Source organism: Symphalangus syndactylus, chromosome 19 (genome assembly GCF_028878055.3).
Source record: "Symphalangus syndactylus isolate Jambi chromosome 19, NHGRI_mSymSyn1-v2.1_pri, whole genome shotgun sequence".
NCBI classification, from domain to species: Eukaryota; Metazoa; Chordata; class Mammalia; order Primates; family Hylobatidae; genus Symphalangus; species Symphalangus syndactylus.
This window is the reverse complement of record NC_072434.2, coordinates 50,804,443-50,827,506: the sequence shown is the minus strand read 5'-3', so window position 1 is coordinate 50,827,506 and position 23,064 is coordinate 50,804,443. Positions and strand designations below refer to the sequence as shown.

Below are 23,064 nucleotides of genomic sequence, written 5' to 3'. Positions count from 1 at the left end.
GTGAGGGACCTGGTGGGAAGTGATTGGATCATGGGGGAAGTTTTCACATGTTCTCATGAGAGTGAGGGAGTTCTCACGAGATCTGATGATTTAAAAGTGGCAGTTTTCCTGTGCACTCTCTCTCTCCTGCTGCCATGTATGTAAGTTTCCTTACCTTCTGCCATATTTGTAAGTTTCCTGAAGCTTCCCCAGCCATGTGAAGCTGTTAGTCAATTAAAGCTCATTTCTTTTTAAATTACCCAGTCTCAGGTAGTATCTTTATAGTAATGTGAAAATGGACTAATACATAATCTAAATGCATCATATATTGAGATAGCAGATAAATTACATCAATACAATGGCCTCTTAAGTTACTAGTAAATAAAAAATGATGAAGATTATGATACTATGTGGGTAGATTTTTGTTATAAGTTCAAGTGAAAAAAATTATAGAGGAAATGAATATTGGTTGAGCCTCAGTTAATATCTAATTTAATCCTTGTTATTATTACACAGGATCATCAAAATAGGACAGTTTGTGCTATGATTACAGTTATCTAATGATAATATAGTTGCAAAGAACAAAAAAGTGATAGGTTAAAGTGAAAACAGTTTACTTGAATTGGTGGAATTGTGGGTGTATCATTGAGGGATTACAGTTACATACTCATAAACAGAAACCCCATTTAGTGTGGCTTAACCAAACAAAGGCAAGTTTTTTTCATGTGAAAAGTCCTGAAGAAGGTGGTCTTAGGATGGTGTGGTGCTGTTGTCATCAGGGTCTTAAATACCTTGTCCTTTCTGCTCTGCTGCCTTTAATGTATGGCCTTACTCCTCATTGTTTCTGTAGGATTTGAAGATGAATGTTTTACCACCAATATCACCTGTGAATTCTAGGCAAGAAGAGGGGGAGGGCATAGAGCAAAAGGCTCCTGCCAGCTGATTCTCCTTCCTTTTAATGAGTTTTCCTGGAAGTCTCATCCAGGGACTTTTGGTTCTATATCACTGATCAGCACTGTGGCACACAGTTCCCATTAGCTGAAAGAAAGTCCAGAAAGTGTGTTTTTTTCAAAGCTGGGCATAGTGCCACCTAGAATAAAAGAGGGGTTATGTATTTATGGAAGAAGGGGAGAAAAAGACATTAGAAAGTAACCAGCAAGTGTCTGCCAAGTTGTTTTCCCCTGAATGCTGTGATACTTTCAGTCATAAAAATTAGACTGGCCAAGGTAAGAAAGACATCTGGTAGTGGGTGAGATGTAACGATCCTAATTTCTTCACTGATATTTGGCTTGTCTAGATCCTTTCAGCCTTCTCCTTTTCACATGGCCTTACAACGGTTTTATCCTAGATACTAAGTCTATAGCGGGCCAAGAAGGTAGAGTTTTGCTGCATTTTATAGGACTTACTTGAAAGTTCAGAGAAAAATGGGAGTATTGAAACTTAGGGCTAAAACAGATTTGGATACGTGAGGAAAGGTTGTGAGGTTGTATGCTTAAACCTTCTCCAAGCTTCAGTTCCTCCTGTGTAAAATATAATATGATCTTCTGTGCTTACTTTATAGGTTAGAGGGATTTTTGTTTTTGAGACAGGGTCTTGCTCATTTGCCCAGGCTGGAGAATAGTGGTGTGATCATAGCTCACTACAGCCTTGAACTCCTGTTCTCAAATGATCCTCCTCCTCCAGCCTCCCCAGTAGCTGAGACTACAGGTGTGCCACCATGCCCAGCTAATTTTTTGTTTTTTAGAGATGGGGTCTCACTATGTTGTCCAGGTTGGTCTTGAACTCCTGGGCTTAAGTGATCTTCCTGCCTCGACCTCCCAAAGCACCGGGATTACAGCCATGAGCCACCACACCTGGCCAAGGGTTTTTATGAAAATGAAGTGGAAGAGGTAGTGCCTAGATTTTCGTGTAGAGTAATACAATTTACAACCTCAGACCGATTTCATTTAGTGGTCCAAAGCCACACACCTATTTCATGGTATCAGTTAGACTTGAGCTTATGACTCCTGATTTCTCTTCCAGATGATATATGGCACTGTCTATTCACTGTTGCATTAATCTTATAACTAAATACTCCGTAACTCAGCCTTTTACGTTATCCAGTTCAGCAGTTCTTTTTTTATTCTGAGACAGGGTCTTGCTTTGTCACCTAGGCTGAAGTGCAGTGGCACAAACATGACTCACTGCAGTCTTGACCTTCCAGGCTCAAGCAATCTTCCAGCCTCAGCCTCCCAAGTAGCTGGGACTACAGGCATGTGCCACCATGCACAGCTGATTTTTTTGTAGAGACAGGGTTTCACTATGTTCAGTTCAGTAGTTCTATACTAACTTAACTTGCTGGATGAAAATATGGTGGTGGTAGGTGGGAAGCAGTGAGGATCATATTAGATAATATAAGTAACTGAAAAGTTCCATATAAGTATGCAAAATATTCATGGGATACAAATGACAGGGGAAATACTTAGGGCTAGAAAGATGGATCATATTGACCTGTTCATGTTGATTTATACTTGATATATATGATACATGTCGATTTCTGTGTCTTAGCTGGTCAAACAATACCAAGTTTTAAGGAATACATTTTATAACATTTTAGATATTGATAAAGAAACAAATTTGAAATTGCACAAATCAAACACAAATTTTTAGCATCTAGAGTGTCACTAATAAAAGTGTTTATAATAATTATGTGATTTTCTAATGCTGGGTGGGGATTTGTTGAGTTGAATGTTAAGGCAGTATATTTTTGCTTTGCATATTTATTGATGTAAATATTTTAAAAACTTAAAAATTGAGAATCATTTAACTACCTATAGATTTTACAATTTCAAAACTTTCCAAGGACCTTTAATAATGAGTATGCCTTAAAATTGTATGTATTTTTTTCTTTTTCCCTCTGTAGTGACTTACCCGAGAGAGAAGAAGGCGAAGGAGAAGAAACTCCAAATTTTAGCCACTGGGGTCCACCGAGAATGTATGTGGATGACATTATTGGCTTTCTCAATAGGAGCACAACCAGTTGCTCTTTTCTTTAACTTAACAGAACATTATTTAGTCCTACTCTAATCATTGAGAAATTGTGATAATTCACCTGTAAGCTGGCCTACATTTTAGTTTCATTTTGTCTTATCTAGAGATTTTTAGCTGAACAAAACAACTATAACTAATATTAGGAACATCTTTGATACTCTTTCAGAGAAAGCAACTTAGATGTCCATCTAACAAGTATAGTTTATCACTGTGTCATTAAGCAAGTCAGGTAAAGCTGCCTTGAATGCAGTAAAGCTTTCTTTTGTGGTAAACAACAATAACAGTAGTTGAGGCTTCTAGTATATATCAGTTTATCTCTACCTTCCTCCCCTGGTGGAGAGTCCATGTTTGTGCTAACAGAATGTGTTGAAAACCCATCTTCCCTTGGATCTGGGGGAAGTTTTAAGTCCTCACCCGTCGCTGTAGTTTTAAGTCCTCACCAGGGCTGCACTTTAAGATGATGAAAGTCTTCCTTTAGCTGCTCTCTCTATTCCGTATCCATTATTAATTCCACCACCTCCACCCAAACTGGTTCTTTTCTTGTAATTGAAATCTGAATTTGTCTTAAAACATTTAAGAGTTGTTTTCTGAGTTACTTTTTTAATGAGTTAATTATTGGCTGCAGTGCAAAACCTATTAGATTTTGAGGTGGGCAGTTTTCATTTCATACTTTCTTTTAAATAATGACATGGAGGTAGGAAGAAAACAAAACCTTCTGGCCTTAGGAGTAGGTAAAATCTGTCCTCTGATTAAAGAACCACAGAGTCAAACCTGCTGACTGGGAAAAGCAGCTTGGGCAATGAGCCACTCAGTGGCAAATTTATTTTCTTCTGAAAGTCTGTACTTTTTGCCGAAATGACGTATGTGGCTTTCTTGATTTTGTCTTGCCCATTTGTTATTTCTTCAGTCCATTCTTTGCTAATGTTACGGATATAAATGAAAAGGACTAATGACAGAAAATATATTATGATAGGAGATGGGAATATTAGGGCTCAGCTAAATCTTCACTGAATATTTGGAGTTATATTTATTATTCTAGAAATCTATGCTTTTCAGAACTGAAACTTTCACTTGTTATGAATTATTGATAATATAATGTTGGAACTAGGTATAATTTGTATAACATTTGTAAAAATATATTTCAAAAATTTATATGAGTCACAAGGATATGATACAAATGGAATACTTACAGTCCAACAGATTAAACTTGTTGATGGGTGACTTTTGCTTTTTTCCTTTATATAGTGTTGAGATTTTGAGAGAACCCAATGTGTCTCTTGGGATCAGTATTGTTGGTGGACAAACTGTTATAAAACGTCTAAAGAATGGAGAGGAACTTAAAGGTATATTCATCAAACAAGTTTTAGAAGACAGTCCAGCAGGGAAGACGAACGCACTTAAAACTGGAGATAAAATACTTGAGGTAAATGATGTTAAAGTACTGTTTTTATTGGAAACATACTGTAAGACAGTGAAATAATCATTTAGCTAGAATACCTTCCTTTATGTGTTGGGGACCGTATGTGTACAGTTGGTGTGCTCTATTTATATGCCTTAGTTTGTATATTGTATGCACAATTTATGCATTTCTCAAGTGAGTGGGGGCAGGGGTAAACAAATAAAAAAATGATAAAAGAAAAACTTCAGCTGATCGCAAAAAACATTTTAACTAACAAAGGGCTCTATATAGAACAGGGCAGATGGTAGGCATTATGCTTCTCCCACATTCTTTAACAAGCTCTAAATTTTTTTCTTGAAGCTCTAAATTTTATAATTGTGTGTCAGTAGGATATCTATGCTTGTTTAGAGAAAGAAGTTGACCCTGGAAGGTTGAAGGCTCTGTTGGGGGAGGGGAGGATCCGTGATTCGCACCTGATATGCTTTGTGGGCGCTAAGTTTTAAAGGTACATCAGGCTGGGCACGGTGGCTCACGCCTGTAATCTTTGGGAGGCCGAGGCGGGCAGATCAGTTGAGGTCAGGAGTTTGAGAGCAGCTTGGCCAACATGGTGAAACCCCATCTACTAAAAATGCAAAAACTAGTCGGGCATAGTGGCAAGTGCCTATATTCCCAGCTACTCGAGAGGCTGAGACAGGAGAATTGCTGGAACCTTGGAGGTGGAGGTAGCAGTGGGCCACGATCAGACTGCCCTCCAGCCTGGGTGACAGAACAACACTCTTGTCTCAAAGCAGAAAGAAAAGAAAAAAAAAAAAAGGGCACATGAAACCACTGAGAATGCCCTGAGGTCTGAATGTGATACATTTCTTTGCATTGGGTTAATGTTTTCAGATAAAATGGAAATGAGAATTTAAAATCGATAGCATTATTGTGAGGATTAAATTAAAGAACTACATAAAAGCTACTCTGTATACACAAATGTTGAGTTATATTTGTGCTGTGCAATCTTTAAAACAATTTTCAAATATACTACTAATATGGCAATGAAGAAAATGACCAAAAGTCTCTTCCCTTATGGTGTTTACATGATAGTGGGAATGGGGGAATAGACAATAAAATAAATAAGTATATGTAGAATGTCAGATTGTAATAAGTAGCTAGGGAACAAAATAAAGCAGGGGAGGAGGATAAGGAGCATCGGGGTTGGGGGGGATGGTGAAAGCAATAGTTGCAATTTTAATAGCTTTGTTATGGAAGATGATACTGGGACAAATATAGGAAATGAGAGAGTGAGCCATATAGATATATGGAGGAAGAAAAACACGCAAAAGCTCCGAGGTAGGAGCTTGCCTGGATGTGTTCAAGGAGCAGCAGTAAATCCAGCAATGATAGCATAGTGTGAACAAGCCAGAAGGGGTAAGAGAAAAGGGCTGAGGAGTGATGGGAAGCCACATCATGTAGAGCCTGAAAGCTCTGGAAGGTCTTCTGCTCTGAACGCAGTGGAGAGTCACTGGAGAATTATGAGCAAGTAAGTATTGTTTCAAAGGAGTATTCTGGCTTCAGGGGCAGGGTTGGAAGCAGGGGCCTCAGCTAGAAGGCTGTTGCAGTAACTTAGGAGAGAAAGAATGGCGGCCTGGACCAAGAGGAGAGCAGTCAGGTTGTAGTATATTTTGCAGGTGAATAATAGGACTTACTAACAGAATGGATGCAAAAGAATAAAGTGGCAAAGATAATTCAAAAGCTTTTCAGCTTGAGGAATCGAAGATGGAATTTCCATTTGCTGAGATGGGGAAGACTGTGGGAGGAACAGATTTGGGGAGACATGTTAGGCTAAGATGCCTATTTGACATCCATATAGTAATAGTCAGTTAGATAAACAAATAAGGAGTCCCATATTCTTACTAATTTTTTTGGTCTTTTTCCTCAGTTTCAGTTAGAGTTTGTCTCCCACTGTGATTATGGATTTGTTTGCTATTCTTTGTAATTCTGTTGGTTTTGCTGTATATATTTAGTGGATTTGTTGTTGGTGATTTGCTTTTGACATTATGTAGTTTTCCTCTTTATTCCTATTAGTTACTTTTCGCCTTAAATTCTATTTTATTAATATTGGTAACCTTGTTTTATTTTAGTTATTAATTTACATGGCACTTTGCTTTTTTTTTTTTTTTTTTTGAGATGGAGTCTCTCTCTGTTGCCCAGGCTGGAGTTCAGTGGCGCTATCTTGGCTCACTGCAACCTCCACCTCCCAGGTTCAAGCAATTCTCCTGCCTCAGCCTCCCGAGTAGCTAGGATTACAGGCACCCACCACCACGCCTGGCTAATTTTTGAATTTTTTGGTAGAGACGGGGTTTTGCTATGTTGGTCAGGCTGATGTCGAACTCCTAACCTCAGGTGATCCGCCCACCTCAGCTGCGATTATAGGCATGAGCCATCGCGCCCAGACGGTACTTTACTTTTTTCATTCCTTCTTTTCCACCATTCTTTTCATTTAGTTTTAGTTGTATTTTTTGTAAGCAACATACAACTAAATTTTGTTTTTTGAATCTAATCATCTAGAAAATAAGTGAGATGAATTCCCTTTTTACTTTGATTGCTCTATTGTAATTTAATTTTTTAATATTTTGTATTATATTTTTTCTTAATGTATTTTGAAATCATCATAAATTCATAGGAAATTACAAAGAAGTGTACAGGGAAGTCCCATGTACCCTTCACTCAGTCACCTCCAATTTTAATATCTTATACGACTATATTATAATAGCAACACCAAGAAATTGACATTGGCACAATCCGTAGTTTATTCAGATTTCACCAGCTATGCATGCATTGATTTGTGTGTGTGTTTGTAGTTCTATACAGTTTTATCACATGTAAAACCTTGCATATGCACCACCACAGTTGAGAGACTCAGCTGTGTCATCACCACAAAACTCCCTTGCATTACCCTTCTGTATTAGTCCGTTCTCAACTGCTATGAAGAAATACCTGAGAGTGGATAATTTATAAAACAAAGAGGTTTAATTGACTAACACTTCCACATTGCTGGGGAGGCCTCCGGAAACTTATAATCATGGTGGAAGGAGAAGCAGTCACCTTCTTCACTTTTGGTTGCCTCTTCCTTTTCTCTCCCATCCCTAACTTCTGACAACCAGTTTTCTGTTTCTTGATGTCTATAAATATGTTATTTCACAATTGTCTCATAAATGCAATTATGCATTATGTATTTTTTGAGATTGGCTTTTTTTACTTAGCATAATCTCCTTGAGGTTCATTCAATTTGTTGTGCACATTAATAGTTCATTCCCATGGCTGGGTGAGGTGGCTCACACCTGTAATCCCAGCACTTTGGGAGGCGGAGGCAAGAGAATGGATTGAGTCCAAGAGTTCAAGACGTGCTTGGGCAACATAGTGAGACCCTCTGTCTACAAAGAAACTACCACTTTCTTCCTTTTTGTTGAGTAGTTGTCTTTGGAAATTCAGGCTGCCAAAACAAAATACCACAAACATAGAAATTACATTACAGTTCTGAAGGCTGGGAACTCCAAGATCAAGGCACTGGCAGATTCAGTGTCTGGTGTGGACCTGTTTTCTGGGGTGTCAGAGACGGTGCCTTCTCTCTGTGTCCTCACATGGTAGAAGGGATGAGCTAGCTATCTTGGGTCTCTTTTATAAGGCCGCTAATCCTATTCTTGAGGGCAGAGCCCTCATGACCTAATCACTTCGTAAAGGCCCTACCTACCTACTAATACCTTCACCTTAGAGGTTAGGATTTCAAGATATGAATTGTGAAGGACACATAAATTCCAACCATAGCAGTGGCATTTCATAATATAGATGTACCAATTTGTTTAATTATTCACCCATTGAAAGACACTTGGGTAGTTTTTAATTATTGGCTATTACAAATAAATCTGCTCTAAATGTTTGTGTACAAATTCCTGAGTGAAAATAAGTCTACATTTCTGTAAGATAAATACCCAAGGGTGCAATTACTGAGTTTTATGGTAATTGTACTTTTGGTTTTGAAAAGAGTTGTCAAACTCTTTCCAGAGTGGCTGGCTATACCGTTTTACATTCACACCAGCAATGTGTAAGTTTCTCCATATTCTTACCAACCTTTTCCCTTTACTCTCACACTCAAAACAGAACACTAGATGTGACCAGATGTGTAGGAGTTTCCCCCCATACACTAAGCAGTTCTCCAGTCGACACCAACTGGATGTCTTTTAATTCTGATACTATGTATCTGGAGATAGTATCAGATCCCCAGCGGACACCAACTGTCTTATAATTTAATTGAATTCCGATACTATGTACTTGGATCTAGCATTACATCACACAGTTGAGGGTTTGGTCCCACAAGATTGCCCCCAGGTCAGATGCCAATCTTAGTAGGTTGTCACCTATACTTCTGATTAACTGGCTACAAACCAGGGTTCCCACATCCCTCCCCTTGAATTTTGTTAATTTACTAGGGCAGCTCAGAGAAACACATTTACCGGTTATACAAAGGTTATAGATGGACAGCCAGATGAAGAGATGCATAGGTCAAAGTATGCGGAGGAGGGCACAGAGCATCCACACTCTGGGTGTACCACCTGCTACCCTTCCAGCATGTCAACATGTTCAACAACCCAGAAGCTCATCAAACCTTGTTGTTCAAGGGTTTTTACAGAGCTTCATCTCTAGCCCCCACCCTCACTTCTTGGAGATCGTAGGGCGAATGCAGGGATTCTTTAATCCTTTGGTCTTTCTGGTGACTGGCCCCATCCCGAGGCTATCCAGGGGATCTACCCCAAGCCACCTCAGTAGCATAAACTCAGATGTGAAAGGGGCTATTAATACATAACAAAAGGCACTCCTATCTCTCAGGAAATTCCAAGAGTACTCTGTGACAAGAACAAGGACATTTCATATTATACCACAGGCACACACATCTATGTCCTCAGCTTCTCATGTGCTCACTTTCTCCTCAGCCTGCTCAAGTTCAGTGGTTGGCGGCTCCAACCCCTCCCTTGCATGTGCTTCCTACTGTTGATCCTCTTTCCTTTCACTGAACTTGTCTGGGAGAATCACACCCTAGTTAAGTGCAGCTCTGCTTATTCCAGGTCTCTAGCAGGGCTGGAGAAATAACCAGCCATGGTATCTGGTCTCATTAGAAGCTCATGAGCACCCCTTCAAGCAGGTCTTTAGTTTTGCCCTGCTGTCCTGTAATATTCTCCTAGCTGGTTCAGTCTCCAATTTTTATAAGTGGTATGATTTGGCTGTGTCCTCACCCAAATCTCATCTTGAATTGTAGTTCCCAGAATCCCCACATGTCATGGGAGGGACCCAGTGGGAGGTAATTGAATCATGGGGGTGGTTATCCCAATTCTACCGTTCTTGTGATAGTGAGTGGGTTCTCACAAGGTCTGATGATTTTATAAGGAACTTTTCCCTCTTTTCTCGGCACTTCTCCTTCCTGCCACGTGTTTGCTTCCCCTTCCACTATGATTGTAAGTTTCCTGAGGCCTCCCCAGCCATACAGAACCATGAGATAATTAAACCTCTTTCCTTTATAAATTACCTAGTCTTAGGCAGTTCTTTATAGCAGTGTGAGAACAAACTAATACCACGGGTAACTGTGCCAAACCCCTTATGCCTCTTTCCTCAGTCTTGCTCTCAGTTTAAGGTCCTAGTTTCAGGTTTCGTTGAGAAAATAGAGGCAGTTAAAGGGAACTTCCCCTGCTTCCAGTGCTCACCAAAGCTTTTTTCTAATTGCCTCTGTAACAGCAAAGGAACTACATTTGTGCTTCTATCCAAAGCCAATCTCTCTAACTTGTGCAGTAGGAATCATTTCCTCTTGACTATCCAAGGATATTGTCTTTACAGTTGTCATGTCTCTCCTTTATCATCCATTTTTTTCTCTGCACTGTATCATTATTGCTGTAATATTTCCTCCTGTCTTAAAAACATCCTACATCCCTTTCCACCCACATTCCTGTTTCCTCGGTCCTCTAATAGCAAAGCAGTCTTCACAAATTGTCACTATCCATTGAGACCACAGACCATCCCAGCATTTACCAAGGCTTTGTTACATTATAGATTTGAAAAATTAGTTCTGTTAAACATGTTTTGGAAATACAGAGTGCTCTTGGAGATTTATGGGCATGTTAGCAAGTTATGTTCTCTGAAATTTTCTATAATAAGGAACTGTTTACACTTACTCAAATTTATTGAACATATAAATAGTTTTCGTAAAAGAACTTGTGGATGTTTTTTGGTGCTTCTTTTTAAACATAATTTGAGAAATGTCCAACTACTCAATTGTGATAACAGTCAACTTACTTAAAATATTATGCCTCTCAGCTTAATGGAGAGATGATAAAAGTCCATAGATATTCCCAGCCTCCTTTATCCCACTCAGAATTATGTACTGTGCTCTTGGCAGAGGTGACAGACATCTTGAGGTTCTGTTACTGACCGAGCTACCTGTTTTGGATAATTATATTTAACCAGGGCTGTTTTTATTAATATATTTTTCTTATCTACTTTTCTGAAGGTGAAATGTTAGTTTCCTTAAACATGTTCTTCTAAAATTGCCAAGCTTTTTATGGGCCAATCTTATTTTTTTCTGACTGTGATCTAACTCATTAGACTCTGGCCGTTCTCATAACTAGATAATACACATGAACTTTGAATTAACCTGTCCACAATATCTAGTGCTGTTCTAATTGAAATAAGTTGCTTCTGTGTTTCAGGTGTCTGGAGTAGATTTGCAGAATGCCTCACACAGCGAAGCAGTTGAGGCCATTAAGAATGCAGGAAACCCTGTGGTGTTCGTTGTTCAGAGCTTGTCATCCACTCCACGAGTAAGTTTTAGTTCATATTTTCAAAAAGTTTAACAACACTCTGTATACCTGCAGACCAAGCTTTGGCCTCTAAGTATTTTCCACATATTTTCATTGTAGTTCCCAAACTATACTTAAAGTATGAGCTTCATAAAAATTTAGTCATAAAGTTCCCTTTTTTCCCCTCCAGTTTTGATCTGCTGGTCAAATTGGAGTCATTACAGTGTGCATTGGTTTAAGTTACTGCTTCTGGAATCAAACAGACCTGTTTTCAATTTCTTGATTCCTTATTTACCAGCTTTGCTAACTTGGAGGTTACTTTTCTGAGCCAGTTACTTTGTTTATGAAATACTTTGAACAGAGGGTCAGGTGTAAAAACATTGTAGAGATACTATCACATGTCGTGTATATTTATTAAATGATGTAAAAATAAAAACATATTGACATGTTGTACTGTTGTGTGTTCTAATGTTGGAGATTCCAAATGTAAAAATAGCAATATTTAATCATAAAATTTTTCTTTTTCTTCTTTTTTTTGAGATGGAGTCTTGCTCTGTTGCCCAGTCTGGAGTGCAGTGGCACGATCTCAGCTCACTGCAACCTCTGCCTCCCAGGTTCAAGTGATTCTTGTGCCTCAGCCTCCCGAGTAGCTGGGATTACAAGCATGTGCCACCATGCCCCACTAATTTTTGTATTTTTAGTAGAGACGAGGTTTCACCTTGTTGGCTAGGCTGGTCTCAAACTCCTGACCTCAAGTGATCTGCCCACCTTGACCTCCCAAAGTGCTGTTATTACAGGTGTGAGCCACTGCGCCTGACCTACAATTTTTCTTCTGTAATTAATTACTCCTTTGGTATGGAATTGGAACTGTGATATGAAATGTCAGTGGCAGGATGTGGATTTTATACTACAATGTGCAACGGAAACATCACCCTTAAAACTGGAAGCAATATTCAACATTATTTTTCTTCATTTTATAATGGAAGACAGCTGTTCAAAACATAGACACTTCCTTTTTTGCTTGTTTTTGGGGACAGAGTCTCATTCTGTCACCTAGCCTGGAGTGCAGTGGCATAATCATAGCTCACTGCAGCCTTTATCTTCTGGGCTCAAGCAATCTTACTGCCTTAGCCTCCCAAGTAGCTGGGATTACAGGTGCATGCCACTACACTTGGTGAATTTTTTTTTGTTTTTTGACAGGGTCTCACTTTGTTCCCCAGGCTTACATATGCACTTCTAACTGCATATTTTAAAAAATTATTTGCTTTCCAATATAGTTTTGTAGTGCATCCCAATCTTTTGTATGTCAAGGCAAAAAGAAAATAATACTTATATGGCAAACTGGACGGGTATATGGTTGGCTATCCCAGTGGTGGGGGCATTGATGGAATATTTTGCATGCTTGTAACCTGCCTATGCACAGTGAGCTGCAGCCTGCATTGGCACCTCTGCTGTGTCACTGCATTTTGCAGTATGGTGCCTTCCATTCTTAGCACCATGTTTACATCATCAAGACTAATTGAGAGAGGTGAGCTGAATAAAGTTCTCTTGTTTTCATAAAATTTGAAATTCAATAAGAATTTTTAGAATTCAGTTTTTAATTCTTATAATATTGAGAATGTAGTTGAGGCCATGGCTTTTATTTCTGGAAACCTAGTTCAACAGGAAAATTGGCCGGATTGTTCTTTGCCAAATTATACTTCCAAATCAATAATTATGAATGAGAATGAGCCAATCAAATTATACATTTGTGTGGCCAGCTGTGAATGACCTGCCAAAAAGGCTAAGCTTTCAATCCAACCTTTGCTAGTGAGCTGAGGTGGAAAGTTTTGTTTGGATGACACAAACAGTGCAATTTCTTTCAATTATTCAAACAAAGAAAATCTCTTCAGCACCATGCCATGCTCAAGTTACTTATTCCCTATGTAGTATAATAGACTGTCACATTGTACATTCAGTTCATCAGGCATTGAACCATCTGTGGTTCTAGCCAAGGGAGCATATCCCATTGATGATGTTAATTACTATGTCCATGACTTGTTCCATTTTCAACTTTGTTTATAGGGCAAAGTAACTCTTTTTTTTTTTTTTTGTTGAGAAAGGGTCTTATTCTGTCACCCAGGCTGAGTGCAGTGGCACAGTCATCGTTCACTGAAGCCTGAACTCCTTGGCTCAAGCAGTCTTCCCGGTTCAGCCTCCCAAGTGGCTGGGACCACAGGCATGCATCACCATGCCCAGCTAGTTTTTTATTTTTTTCCTGCAGACAGGGTCTCCCCTTATTCCTCAGGCAAGTCTTGAACTCCAGGTTCAAGTAATCCTCCTGCCTCGGCCTCCCAAAGTGTTGGGATTACAGGCATGAGCCACTGCGCCTGGACAGGGCAAAGTGATTCTTATTGAGTGAGGCAAATGAAAGGAGAATCAAGTTTCATGTCTTTGTAACATGGTGCTGTCTTTGGTTTATTTATTATTGCAAGTAGTACTGATTATCCAGAAATAGAAAATATAGGCAATGCTTAATCATTTTTATCTAGTTTACATTAAATTTTGAACTGTCCTTAAAACCCCCAAAAAAAGTCATTTTCTAATGTTGTGCCCATCAAAGGTGATGTCTAAAAGTACCTTGGCCACATAAACATTCTCCTCAACACTATGAATTCAGTGGTTGTTTTTATCTGTGTGCATTATCAGCTGCCTTAGGAGCATCAGCAATACACTTTCTTGGTTTTTTGTTGTTGTTGTTTTTTGTTTGTTTGTTTGTTTTGAGACAGAGTCTCACTCTTCGCCCAGGCTGGAATGCAGTGGTGTGATCTCAGCTCACTGCAACCTATGCCTCCCGGATTCAAGCAATTCTTCTGCCTCAGCCTCCTGAGTAGCTGGGATTACAGGTGCATGCCACCACGCCCAGCTAATTTTTGTATTTTTAGTAGAGACGAGGTTTCACCATGTTGGTCAGGCTGGTTTCGAACTTCTGACCTGGTGATCCGCCCACCTCGGCCTCCCAAAGTGAGCCACCGCACCCAGCCACCAATACATCTTTCAAATCTTCTTACCCTGACTTTCTCAAGTGTATTTTCAGCCTTCTGGAAAAATGTGTGTATCTACTTGGATGTACTTGGCAAATACTTATTTGAGAGTAAGTCCCATAGAAAGTTTTTCTGTAAGGTAATTTTTTTCCACTTAATAACATAACTGCACTTCACAGAAACATCATATATATATTTATATATATATATATATATCATATATATATGACAAGTCAGATAGTTTCTGACTTGTCAGGGAGGCAAAGTGTTTTGTTTAAGATTCTTCAGGACAAGGAACACATGCCTGTAAACCCCACCAGTCTTTGAAATCTGACTTAGGTTGTTACATGTATTAAACAGAGATAGAAATATTAGGTACTAGTGTATCATTACTGTTGTTTTTTACATAAATGACACATTTCTGAGACTTTCTCATTCTAAACTTTATTTACATTCTATATTAAAAATGAAAATTTAATCTTAAATTGCATTTAGGGGAAAATGGGCTTTTTGTTTTGTTTTTAATTATCTCCAGGCATGCAGTCTTTTAATTTTCTGAGCAAGGATTTTTTTTTGTCTTTTTCTTTTTAATTTATTTATGTATTTTTTGAATCAGGGTCTTGCGCTGTCACCCAGGCTGGTGTTCAGCGGTGCAGTTGTGGCTCACTGTAGCCTCGACCTCAGCCCTAAAAGTATCTGGGATTACAGGCGCACGCCACCACACCCAGCTAATTTGTAAATTTTTGTAGAGATGGAGTTTCCCTTTGTTGTCCAGGCTGGTCTCAAACTCCTGGACTCCAGCAATCCTCCTGCCTTAGCCTCTCAAAGTGCTGGGATTGCAGATATGAGCCACTGTACTTGGCCTGTTTTTTTCTTTTAATCTTCATGTCTCTCACCAGATTTTATGCCAAGATTATCCGTACTAGCTCTTTGAGGAGCCTCTTTTTATAAAATTAAACTGGTTCATTCATTTATAAACATTTATTACGTACAACTATGTATTAGGCCATTTCTGAGCACCAGAGAAATAGTGAAAAATAACACTGAGTTCCACTCTCATTAAGCTTATTCAGTGGTGAGAATAGATTTGTTAATTCATCCTTATGCTAATAGTGATAGTGGAATATTGAGTACACACAGTGTGGGAGATAATATACTTGAACTGGGGGTACAATGATGAATAAGGTAAATCTGTCAAACAGGTGTGTTATCCTATGTTCTTGGATAACTAATTAGATCACCCCTAAAACTCTATCTTGCAAAATGTGACGTTTGGACCATGGTCAGTATGTGACCTTGTTTTTAGTCTTTTTCGTCTTCAGCTTCTGGATCCACATACAGAAATCTGCATTTTTATGCCCTGATGGCATATATATAACTTTATAATATTTTAGAGTTATATATCTTCTCAGGCTTTCCAAGTTTTATTGTTTGCTTTGAATTGTACTTCTCATACTTTTACTCTTTAGATGAAGTTACAAAGTTAAGATTTTAGCTGTTTAAACAAATACATTAAGGAATGTAATGATAGGCCAGGCTCAGTGGCTCACGCCTGTAATCCCAGCACTTTGGGAGGCTGAGGCAGGCGGATCATCTGAGGTCAGGTATTTGAGAGCAGCTTGGCCAACATGGTGAAATTCCATCTCTACTAAAAATACAAAAATTAGCTGGGTGTGGTGGCAGGCGCCTATTACCCCAGCTACTCAGGAGGCTGAGGCTGGAGAAGCGCTCGAACCCAGGAGGCGGAGGTTACAGTGAGCAGAGATTGTGCCATTGCACTCTAGCCTGGGTGACAAGAGCGAATCTCCATCTCAGAAAAAGAAAAAAAAAAGAAATGTAATGATTGAAAAAAAATTCTCCATTCTGGAATGTCAAGGAAAAAAAAAGGAATGATTATGTCAGTTAAACATTTTCTTCCCCCCACCCCTTTTTTTGTCACCATAGGTCATTCCTAATGTACATAACAAGGCCAACAAAATCACCAGTAACCAGTACCAGGACACCCAAGGAAAGAAAGAAAAGGTAACTTGAACTTCTCAAGGGTTTAAAAAATTTTTTTTGTTTTTGTTTTTGTTTTTTTGTTTTTTTCCTTATCTGAGCTGTAATAGAAGTGGCTTTTTGATGAGTGTCAGTGTTGTAGAAGCACTATATTTATAATTTTTTTTCCTGCAAATATAACTGGTTCTTACCAGGATAGAGGACAGAAACCTGGTGCAGCATAGATGCAAAAATACTATAAATGGCCAGTCAGCCATCAATGTCTATAGCTTTCTTTCCTGTTCAGACAGGCTGGTTGTTTGTCCATTCCCAGAACATGCTTCTCACACTGAGACTTTGATCTTGCTGCTCTCGCCTGGAAGTCCATTTCCCACATTACTCTCCCATAAGAACCCTTTTCATTCTTCAAGGACCACATCAAAGGTCATCTCTCCTGAGAAAACTATCCTTCCTGTCAATCAGAATTAATCCTCCATTCCTGTTTGCCCACCTCTATTAAAGTAGAATCTATTGACCTAAAAATTATTTTAAGATGTGGTGTCAAGTAGGGATGAATTTTCATTTTTTCCCATCAAGAGAACTTATTGTTCTCTTGGGGAATTACTGTTCCACTGTTTTAAAATAGACCTCCTTTACCCACTGATTTGCAGTCCAACTCTGCTATATCTCAGGTTACAAGGGGGAGTTTGTTTCTAAGCTTTCTCTTTGTTCCATTTGATCAGCTCGTCTATCCCAGTACAAATGCTGCACTGACGGAATTATTAAAGCCTAGTAATCAATCTTGTTTCCTGACAGAGCACTTTCTTTTATATGTTTCTTCTTCTTAGACATGTCTTAACTGTTTATATAATTTTTTTCCATATCCATTTAGAATCAGATTATTAAATTCCACAAAGGTTTCTTTTGGGATTTTGGTTGGAATTTTGTTGAATCTATAGATTAACTTAGAAAGAAGTTATATCTTTTGGATGTTGAGACTTTTAAGCCATTAATATGATTTTTTAATTTATTAAATTCTTTTATTTCTTTTAATTAATTTTTATAATTTTCTTTTTCTTTTTTTTTTTTTTTTTTTGTGAGACAGAGTCTCGCTCAGTCGCCAGGCCAGAGTGCAGTGGCGCGATCTTGGCTCACTGCAACCTCTACCTCCTGGGTTCAAGGGATTCTCCTGCCTCAGCCTCCCAAGTTGCTGGGATTACAGGCATGTGCCACCATGCCCAGCTAATTTCTGTATTTTTAGTAGAGACAAGGTTTCACCATGTTGGCCAGGATGGTCTCGATCTCTTAACCTTGTGATCCACCCGCCTCGGCCTCCCAAAGTGCTTGGATTACAGGCATGAGCTGCTGTGCCTGGCCTATAATTTTCTTTAAAAAGATACTGAAATCTTGAGTTATTCCTAGGTATTTTATTTTGCTATTTAATGATATCTCTTTAAATTGTGTTTTCTGTTTGTTTCTGGCTTGTAGACATAAAATTGACTTTTATATATTTATTTGACATCTTGAAACATTATTCTTTTAAAACATACAATAATCTAGTGAAGAATACTGGGAAAACCATACTGGTGAAACAAAAAAATAAAAATATAAACCTACCACCTAAAGATAAACTTATTAAACATTTCATATAGAACCTTTTAGTGTCTTTGTGTGTCTGCTCCATATATATATATGATATTTTTAATAAGAATATGAATCTCAAATTCTTATTCTATGTAGATTTTTATTTTTGGATTTTCTGTACATATAATAAATAATAAACTCTTTGGAATAAGGTAGTTTTGTTTTTCCCTTTCCAATCTTTCTTTTTCTCGTTTTATTGTATCTGCTAAGACCTCCAGTACTGTGTTTAATAGAAGTAATGATAGCTAACATTCTTGTCATTTTTCTTCCTGATATTTAAGGAAAAGCTTTTAATATTTCACTGTCGAATATGATGTACTGTAGGTATTTGTAGATAATCTGTCATGTAACTGTCTGATGGGTTCATCCTACCCACTACCCAAATGCAGTCGATTTATCAAGACAGGGGAATTGCAGTAGAGAAAGAGTTTAATGCATACAGAGCTGACTAAATGGGAGACCGGAGTTTTATTATTACTCGAATCAGCCTCCCTGAAAATTTGGAGGCTAGGGTCTTCTTTCAAAGATAGTTTGGGGGGTAGAGAACGGGGAATGCTGATTAGTTTGGTTGGTGATGAAATCATAGGGAGTCTAAAACTGTCCTCTTGAGCTGAGTCAGTTCCTTGGGGGAGGTGAGGCAGAAGACCAGATAAGCCAGTTTACCAGTCTGCGTATGTCGGCTGATCCATAGAATGCAGAGTCTGGAAAATACCTTAAACACTAATCTTAGTTTTCATAATAGTAACATTATCCATGGAAGCAACTGAGGAGGTTAGGAATCGTGTGGCTTCTGACTGACTGCATGACTCCTAAACCATAATTTCTAACCTTGTGGCTAATTTGTTGGTTTTGCAAAGATGGTCTGGTCCCTAGGCAAGTAGGGGGTTTGTTTTGGAAAAGAGCTGTTACCATCTTTGTTCCAAAGTTTAACTATAAACTAAATTCCTCCTATGGTCAGCTTGGCCTATGCACGGGGATGAACAAGGCCAAGATATTGGAGATTAAAGGCAAGATGGAGTTGGTTAGGTCAGGTCTCTTTCACTGCCATAGTTTTCTCACTGTTACAATTTTTGCAAAGGTGGCTTCAATCAGGTTAAGGAAATACTCTCTTTCATTCCTACTTTGCTGTGATTTTTACCACGAATGGCACTGGCATTGACTTTAATCAGATATATTACTAATCTCCAGTGAAAGAAGTATGTGCATCTATAAATTTTTTCTCCTTGAATCCTTTAATGTAGTAAATTGTATTAATAGATTTCAGAATGTTGAACCAATCTTGAATTACTGGAATGCAATTTATTTGTTTTTGTTTTATTTTTCCCCATTGCTGATATTTATTTTAGGATTTTTCCATCCATGGTCATGAGTGAGATTTGCCTGGAAATTTTCATTTATATACTATCCTATCTGGCTTTGGTTATGGTAAAGTACTAAAATGATCAGTAGGAGCATGTGTTCTTTTAAGTTCTCTGAGAGTTTGTATAAAAAAAGAAATTATTGGCTGGGTGCGGTGGCTCATGCCTGCAATCCTAGCACTTTGGGAGGCCAAGGTGGGCGAATCACAAGGTCAGGAGTTCAAGACCAGCCTGACCAACATGGTGAAACACCGTCTCTACTAAAAATACAAAAATAAGCTGGGCATGGTGGCGTGCACCTGTAATCTCAGCTACTCGGGAGGCCGAGGCAGGAGAATCACTTGAACCCGGGAGGTGGAGGTTGCAGTGAGCCAAGATGGCACCACTGCACTCCAGCCTGGATGACAGAGCGAGACTCTGTCTCAAAAAAAAAAAAAAAAGAAGAAAAAAGAAAGAAAACATTATCAATTCCTTCAATCTTTAGTCAAGCTACCCTACGAAGCCATTGTGGGCCTGTGTTTTCTATGTGGGAAAAATTTTAAATACTGATTTAGTTCTTTAATAGTTATTGAATCATTTGGATTTTCTATTTCTTCTAGAGTCATTTTTGGTCATTGACTCTTCTAGGAATATTGATATCACCTAAGTTTTTTACATTTGTTGGCATAAAGTTGTTTCTGTATTCTTTTTTTTTTTTTTTTTTTTTTTTTTTTGAGACAGTCTTGTTCTGTCACCTAGGCTGGAGTGAAGTGGCATGGCGTCAGCTCACTGCAACCTCCACCTCCCAGATTCAAGTGATTCTCATGCCTCAGCCTCCTGAATAGCAGGGATTACAGGCATGTGCCACCATGCCTGGCTAAATTTTTGTATATTTTTTAGTAGAGACAGGTCTTACCATGTTGCCCAGGCTGGTCTTGAACTCTTGAGCTCAGGCAATCTGCCCACCTCCACCTCTCAAAGTGCTAGGATTACAGGCCTGAGCCACCGTGCCCAGCCATTTCTCTTAACTTTAATCATCTCTGCTCCATTCATAGTAGTTCTTTTTCATTCTGAAATAGGTAATTATGGCCAGGCCTGGTGGCTCACTCCTGTAATTCCAGAACTTTAGGAGGCCTAAGTAGGAGGATTGCTTTAGCCCAGAAGTTCCAAGACCAGCCTGGGCAACCTGGGAAGACCCTGTCTCTACAAAATATAAAATATTAGCTGGGTGTGATGGTGTGCACCTGTAGTCCCAGCTACTTGGGAGGCTGAGGTGGGAGGATCACTTGAGCCAGGGAAGGCCACAGTGAGCCATGGTCACACCATTGCACTCCAGCCTAGGGGACAGGGCAAAACCCTGTCTCAAAAAAATTTTTAAAAAGTAAAAAATAAAATAAAACAAATAATAATGAAAAATAAAATAAATTGTAAAAAATAAAATTGGTAATTATTTGCTATATCTTTTTCTTGATTAATCTTGAAAGTAATTTTCCGTTTAATTTTTTTTCTGAAGAATTACCTTTTGAAATGTGTTTGTCTTATCTGTTATATGTTTTTTCTGCTTAATTAATTTTGTTCTCATCTTTATATTGCCTTGCGTCCTTGTTTGGATTCATTCCCCTTTTTCACCCCTTAATAATCTTTAGTTAAATACAGAGATTATTAATTTTCTACTTTCTTTCTTGTCTAAAATAATCATTTAAGGTTATAATATTTTTCTTTCTTTTTCTTTTTTTTTTGGAGACACAGCCTTACTCTGTTGCCCAGGATGGAGTGCAGTGGGGCAGTCATGGCTCACTGCACCCTCACTGCCAGTAGTCCTCCCATCTGAGCCTCCCAAGTAGCTGAGACCCCTGACACGCACCACCATGCCCAGCTAATTTTTTGTATTTTTTTTAGAGATGAGTTTTTGCCATATTGCGCAGGGTGATCTCAAACTTCTGGGCTAAAGCAATCTGCCTACCTCAGCCTCCCAAAATGCTGGGGTTACAGGTTTGAGCCACTGCCTCTAGCGTAAGTTTTGCTAAGTTCCTGTTTACTACATTCTAAGATTTTAAGTTGAATTTCTGTTTTTTGGTGCTGAGGGTTTTTTGTTTGTTGTTTTTGTTTTTGTTTTAGGCTCCAGTATGATTTCTTTTTGACCCACAATGTATTTAGAAATATATTTTGAAGTTTCCACATGAATATTTTTTAAAATCGTTTTGTTCTTATTTTCTAATTTAGCTATAATCAGAGATTGTTGTGTATGTAATATTAATTCTTTGACATCGGTCGAGACATGTTTTTAATGGCCTAGTACATAGTTATTATGAATGTTATATTTGTGATGAAAAAGGATAGCTATTATTTAGTTATTGAGTACAGGTTTTTATAAAAAGTTGATAGATCGAACTATTTGAGTTATTCCAATTTCTTATACTTACTGTTTTTTTTTGTTAGCATAACTGAATGATTGCCCCTTTTGATACTAAAATTAGTCTGTTTTTGTGTATTTTTAGTTTTTATTTCACATGTTTTCAAGTTGATTTATTAAGTACATCCAAGTTTAAAATTTTTATATCATCCTTGGGGAATTGGCCCTTTTATTAATATGTGGCAGTGTTTAGTAATACCTTAAACATCTATTTCACCCACTGATATGGTTTGGCTGTCTCCCCACCCAAATCTCACCTTGAATTCTCACGTGTTGTGGGAGGGACCTGGTGGGAGATAATTGAATCATGGGGGCGGGTCTTTCCTGTGCTACTCTCGTGATAGTGTGATCTGGTGGTTTTAAAACCAGGAGTTTCCCTGCACAAGCTCTCTCTCTTTGCCTGCCACCATCCACATAAGACGTGACTTGCTCCTCCTTGCTTTCCGCCATTATTATGAGGCCTCTCCTGCCTCATGGAAATGTAAGTCCATTAAACCTCTTTTTCTTCCCAGTCTCGGGTATGTCTATTAGCAGCATGAAAACGGACTAATATACCCACTATCACTGAAACCATGTTGACTTTCTTTTTATATTTGCCTGGCATGTGGGGTTGGAATTTGTTAAGCCACACACATAAAATGAAGTCAGGTCTTTAACTTCAGTGAATCTAGACTTGTATGGAATTCTTTTTTTTTTTTGAGACAGAGTCTTGCTCTGCTGCCCAGGCTGGAGTGCAGTGGAGTGATCTCTGCTCATGCAACCTCCACCTCCCGTGTTCAAGTGATTCTCCTGCTGCAGCATCCTGAGTAGCTGGGATTACAGGAGTGCCCACCATGCCCAGCTAATTTTTGTATTTTTAGTAGAGACGCGGTTTTACCATGTTGGCCAGGCTGGTCTTGAACTCCTGACCTCAGGTGATCCACCCGCCTCAGCCTCCCAAAGTGCTGGGATTACAGGCATGAACCACCGCACCCAGCCTCTTGTATGGAATTCTTAAGGTGCACCTTTTTCCTCTTTTTCTCTTCCACCTCAAGCTAAGACTAAGACCAGGAAATATATCTTCTGTGATCAATATTTTGGTTTGTTTATTTTTTTAAACCTTTATCTACTACAGATTTCACCCCATTAGAAAAAAAGGCATAACTGAATTGAACCCATGGGACAACTTTAATTACAGACATATACATGGGGGCCAATCAAGACACTGACTGCTTGAGGATTTAAGGAAAGAGTTTTTGCAAAAAGATGAGGAAAAGTGTCATTAGGTTGTTCACCAAATTAAAGGATTGTCTGTTTAACCTGATTGGCCACTGTCTTTGAGTTCAGATTTTAATCACAAAGATTACATTCAGATTAGCAGTAGCACATGTTATATGATCAGGCTGTTGTGCGTTTTTTAGGGGGACACTTATTAATAAGCATAGGTAATATATAA

General features: G+C 38.6%; 1 protein-coding gene across 6 annotated transcripts in view; it reads left to right on the top strand.

The window, feature by feature from the left end:
- PATJ (PATJ crumbs cell polarity complex component) overlaps positions 1–23,064 on the top strand; it is a 425,559-nt gene that overhangs the window by 157,852 nt on the left and 244,643 nt on the right. For all 6 annotated transcript variants that reach the window (XM_055235148.2, XM_055235146.2, XM_063613334.1 and 3 more), the window contains exons 23-26: positions 2,882–2,953; positions 4,255–4,432; positions 11,146–11,256; positions 16,203–16,280. In XM_055235148.2, coding sequence (XP_055091123.1) covers positions 2,882–2,953; positions 4,255–4,432; positions 11,146–11,256; positions 16,203–16,280 — 439 coding nt within the window. The remainder of the gene's footprint in view (positions 1–2,881; positions 2,954–4,254; positions 4,433–11,145; positions 11,257–16,202; positions 16,281–23,064) is intronic.